Source organism: Acartia tonsa, chromosome 14 (assembly GCF_053477335.1).
Source record: "Acartia tonsa isolate MP-2025a chromosome 14, ASM5347733v1, whole genome shotgun sequence".
Taxonomy (NCBI): Eukaryota; Metazoa; Arthropoda; class Copepoda; order Calanoida; family Acartiidae; genus Acartia; species Acartia tonsa.
Genome location: NC_137273.1, coordinates 6,370,693 through 6,376,588, shown reverse-complemented (window position 1 = coordinate 6,376,588; position 5,896 = coordinate 6,370,693). Strand labels below are relative to the sequence as shown.

General features: G+C 36.4%; 1 protein-coding gene across 1 annotated transcript; it reads right to left on the bottom strand.

Moving 5' to 3' along the window:
- Positions 1-364: 364 nt before the first annotated feature.
- Positions 365-2,597, bottom strand: LOC145306395 (uncharacterized). The gene is made up of 4 exons (XM_080148486.1): positions 1,947-2,597; positions 1,383-1,565; positions 940-1,089; positions 365-658 (listed from the first exon to the last, which is right to left on the bottom strand). Exons 1-4 carry the CDS (start codon positions 2,595-2,597, stop codon positions 365-367), a joined length of 1,278 nt encoding a protein of 425 aa, XP_080004612.1.
- Positions 2,598-5,896: the final 3,299 nt, after the last annotated feature.

Below are 5,896 nucleotides of genomic sequence, written 5' to 3'. Positions count from 1 at the left end.
TGATATAAGGCTGAAATTAAAATTGTTAGTATAATATTGAGAAAAGAAATTTAGTTCAACTTACGAAGAAAGTAATTAAGCATTGAATGAAGTTTTAAATTAGGGGAAAGAAAATACAACCTTATACCATTATTTCCTTACATACTAAGTTCCTTACAAGCTAACATGTAATGATATAACAAAATAACAATGGTGTAAATTATTTGGTCTTGTACAGTATGAAAGTCATAACGTCTAATATTTTACTGAATAGTAATCACTATTTTGACTAGTTACATAGATTAAGAATTTTGTCACAGGTGTCTGAGCAGTCTTTGTCTAATAAAAATTTACAATGTCTATGACCAAGCTAACATTCGCCACTTCAACGCGTACGCTTAGGGCCAGCAGAACCCCGTCGCCGAGGGACACCTTCAGCATCGGACTCCTCTCTGCTGTTATCCGACGAACGCGCAACTGAGGTCAGGCTAGCAGTCTCTGAGGCAGTCTCTGGTGGAAGAGATGGGGTGGGAGTCTCGACTGTAAGACGCAGCCGCTCTAAACCTCCAACCATTCTCTCTGGCAATGGGAACCGAATCTCACTACCCATGGAACCGAACTGGCTGGATGGTATATCGATCTCGAACACGTTCACCAGAGGAAGGGTATTTTCCGCTTCCTAAAATAGGGAAGTAAATATTAGTGAAAATAGAAAATCTTAACAAATAATCAGGGAAGAAATATAATAATGTCTACCCATATAGATAATTGAGCAGCCTTGATACTTTTAGAAAATTTTTATTAATGCCGCTAAAGTCATGATGCTAACCAATGGAACGGAAATAGCACCATGATTAAAATAACTTATTGTAAATACGCATAGCTAAAGTCACCAACTTCTTTACCTCACGACACGTAGTTTTGGCGACTAATAATATTAAACGAATGTAGCAAACTTACCGCTGAAAGGTCCGCTGCAGATGGGGAATCAATTCGACTCAAGCATAGGGATGAACTATAGCTGGATCCTTCTGCAGACCCTCCAGAATTGGGTGGGCTAAACCTTAGCATGTTTGTATAGTGTTCCTCCAGATTGACTGAGTTGGTCGCCTAAAATATAATAAATCTTATTAGTTTAATCGCAATGCCAACAAAAGAATCTAGGAAAATCAGGAAATGAGAATGCCTAAAATCCTGTAAAGCTATATGATTAGGTAGCAATTCAACCCACTTTATACTAGAATTAAAATCTTAGATCGGTTCAAAAATGCTTATGCAACCATACATTTTAAGATTAATATTCTACCAATAAAAGAATTTTAGTTGCAAATACCTCTAGATACGTGTACAAATATACAGCCTCTTTCTGAAAATTAATAGAAAACGAAAGCATGGATACTTACATGTAAACGCTCTGTTTGATCAACAATCAACGGACGGAAGCCAGGACTTCCCGTCGAGGTTTCCAAGCCCACAGGCACATTTCTTCCAGTAATCCGATCCTCAGTGGCAGACAAACAGTGTACGGCAAACAGGCCAATTCTGGACCTTACTTCTGCTGGAGTCGATGGACTAGCAGAGGGAGCCTAAAACAAAAGGAAAACATTAAAGTCTTGATCTAACATTTAAACCCCAATGAGAAACGTACGGCACGAGCAAACTCTTAACTTTCCCAGAGGGAAATAATATTAGGTTGCTACTTAAGATTTTAGTAAATGTTAACTGGTATCTCAACTTAATTGCGGTAACCGAGCGGATTTCTCTGGCGACATAAAACGACGACAAACGGTGAGCGATATATATGGAAGAGCCGAAAGTCAACGTTGAGGAAGTGAGAATAGGACAGAACAACCCTGCCCCAACATGATGCTTTATTAGACAAATCGGGTGGCTAGAAAAAATTTTATACAAAAAAAAAAAAAAACAAAAAAAAAAAAAGAAGAAATATACAACAGAAGAAAACTCACCTGTGTATCCGACAGAATATCATCAATCTCAGAGGACGCGGCTTCATACATGGTGTCCGACGGCTCCGCAGTTGGCGACATAGCCCCAGCTCTAGTCCTGTTGGTCCTGTTACTGCAGTGGAGAAGCTCAATGGTCCTGACGCCTATGTTTCGGAGGCGCGTACATACATCTCTTATCCAGCGAGCCAGCGACCTGTCTGAGGTGTTGTCAATACGTGTGAGAGTCTCAAGCCCTACAGCGCCGAAGAAGACCACTATAAGAGCACATGAAAACAAGCCAAAACCCAACAACATGTTAATTAAGCCATCCATGTTGAAGGTGTCCAGACTCGTCTTCTGGTCTCTCCCCAACTCGGCAGACCCAGAATCACCTCCGGCAACATCGTCACCAATGTCACCGCAGGAATTCTGCATCACCGAATTGAGGAGAGACCAGATGATTTGTATCGTTCTACTAAGCATCAGTGAGAGATGCTCGTTGCCGAACATCTCCCCTTGATCCCTTTCGGACTCTACAGTACTTGTACCCCCATAGTCATCGACATCAGCAAGGCTTGGCATCCCAGACTGGTCGCTGTACACTGAACTCGAGTCGTCTAAGGAGTTTTCAAGAAACGAGGAATTGGCAAGAGTGGCCGCAGCCGCCCTCATTGATTCCTCGAATCTTTCCTTAATATTCTGATGCGCGTCCAGGCTGTCAGGCACATACATTATGAGCGAATGTAAATTTAAAATAGAGGACTAGTGATTCTGAAAGGCAATATAGTAAAGTTGATTTTATGAAAAAGACTGTACACACGAATATTTTTTTTGTATTTTAAGCAACTATGGTTGAACCTCCTAACCATTAAACTTTGATTTATCATCTAAAAGTAAAATTCTTTAAGTTAAAGAATATGTAATTAATTTTACATGATTCAACGCTTGAAAATAGCTATCGTTAAGCTATTCAAACATTAAAACTTTGTTTTATTAGATTCAATTAAGTTAAAGAATATGTAATTAATTTTACATGATTCAACGCTTGAAAATAGCTATCGTTAAGCTATTTAAACATTAAAACTTTGTTTTATTAGATTCAATTAAGTTAAAGAATATGTAATTAATTTTACATGGTTCAACGCTTAAAAATAGCTATCGCTGAGCTATCAAAAAAAACATATTCATTATGATGTATCAAGCAATTAAAAAACTTATGTACTAGCTAAATCTGAATATCTTCAATGATGTTTTTAAAAAAACACTTTAGATAAAGCTAGCTAAATATAATTTCTGTAAGTGACCATTTTTTTTTATAATATGGTTGAGTTACTCGTAACGTAAATAATCTATCAATTAACGTCATTATAATTGAATTAAGTAAAAAGAAAATCTTATTTTAAAACCTATAGTAAAATTGTTTTAGAAGATTTGAATCGGGACTCAAATAAGTTTTGATTATACAAAGGGAACGCTGTAATCAAAAGTTAAAACGAGTAGAATGATGGAATATATCTGTGTCATTATAAGTTTTGTTTACGATGAACGAATTTAACTTTTGCAGACGGAAAACGTAAACAAAACAAGGTACGTCAAGTTGCCTGCTGACTCAGATATGTCCTATCAAAACTACAAATATTATATAGAATAAAATTGTCATATATTGAAGATGTACCCATATTGCTTCTAACCCACTTTCGTTTAAAAATACAGTGATAAAGGTCTTATCGACGAAGAAAATAAGATTCTTGAGACTTAAATAGTGGCTAACGAATGCAATAATGGGCATATCAACATTCTATAACATAAAAACATTCATATAAAACAAACGGGTTACTATATTTTATCACTTTTATATAAATTCTCTTGGAATTTAGCGGTAAAATTAAACACTCGAACGCAAGCTCCGCTCGCAAAGACAATTATTATATAAATGAGCATAATTACTGGGCCGCCAGCTTTTTATAACCTCGCTCAAATCCAACCCCTATCACTTTTGACCGCCCAAACATAAACAAAGGGTTGACAACTTATTGTTACGTAAAATTTAATTACGGACGTCGAACGATATATTTTATAGATATTAAGTTTAAAAGGTACACTTGATAGCGACGTAATGTAAGATATTAGTCTTTAAAATGATTAAAATTTATTCATGATAAAAATAACATAAATACAGCTAATACCAACGATGGTATAAACCATATGTACATATACAAAATATACAAACAAAGGGTTACCAACTATTGTTAGTAAAATCTTATATTTTTACATACATACGAGTAATGTAACCAAAGAAAATAATACGATATGTAAATACTAATTGTACTTATACATTTTTATATAAAATATTGTTTATATTCAGGAAACAGTTATATTTAACAGAAATAGAGATAACTAACCAATCCATTATAGGTCTATCTGTAACGAAAGAATTTCTAGAATATCCCAGGGATAAAAGGATTAATAAAAGATTATTAAAACTTCTTTTGTTTAGATTACCATAGCCAGGATACCCCAAGGAACCGGTTGGAGCACGTGCACTAACTCTTTTTAGGATCTACCATGGACCAGCCTGGAGATAACCTAGATGACCATGGAGTATTGGAGCCCTACCACCACCCTACCTTGGACGGATTGCGGTTGTGTTCCTGTCAACACCTTGACACAATAGACGAGAACAACAACATCATCACCACACCTGAGTACGATGGATTCTCAGAGAACCTGTCCATCACCATCAGGAATTTCTTGTTAAATTCAGCCCTGAATACCAGAGAAGATAGTAGAGTGGAGACCGATAGTGACACCAGCTCCAGCAGCACACTATCCCTCTCTACCGATGACCTCAACCAACTCTACTATGACCTGGAAAATCACTCAATCACCTTGGACGAGAATGGAAACGAGGTAGCACAAGTGGACGCCCTTGGCTACATATCTACCTCACCCCCAACCTCAACCTACACTTCGAACGAGAGCACTTCACCACCTAGTTCATCATCAGAAGAAGCTGAACTATCCAGAACAACCAACGCAAAAACATTTATTGATGTGACAATGTTAGATAAAACTAAACCCCTCAAGAAAAGAATGTATTCTATTTGGGAGGTTTATCATCTTGTATACCCAGCTATGAAAATACGCAAATCATACTTTCTTAATGGAAAGCGTATTTAACTTAGCTTGGAATACATTTATAGTTTATTATATATGCCTATATACTGGGACTACTAAACTTTTTCTTTTTCTCTTTTTTCTTTTTTAACAACTTACCCCCATTGGAGATGCGATCCTCAATTTTCAAATTCTTTGAACGTACATATGAGACTTTTACAGAAATGCTTCGCATCCACAACTATCTATCTATGCTTGATATAAAATCAACACTATATAGATCATATTATGAACCTTTGATTGACACGTGCCCTGCAATTAACTAGTAGCACTCAGGGGCAAGACACAATTACTTTAGCTAGGCCCAAGGCATTATTTGTATCAATTTATGCATTCATAGGCCTGTCTCTACCTATATGACACCATATATGGGTAACGAAAGCCTATTCATGGTAATCTGTATGTGATTTGCTAACAGTATATGTTTATTAAAGATATTATGTTTATAGTTAATGTAATCATATAAACAACCAGTACATATATGTATGCCTACAACCATGCCTGATTTACGTCACATATTAACACACAGATATTTAATTGCACAGACAAACACTAAAATCCTGGTCCAGAGCTAATGTTATAGCATGTACCTCTTGAATTTATTCAGTTATTTACTAACTCTCCTACCATCAACTTCTCTTTCTGGCTTTAAAAGGTAATGACTTAGTTGTTTGGCATGCATTGTAGTTTAAATTTAGGCCCCTTAGTACTTAGCATGAATTGAGCTCAGGCCTTATGTTAGAACTCTAACACTTAGCACAATTCACTGCTTGGGACTTAGGGCACATTTCTGT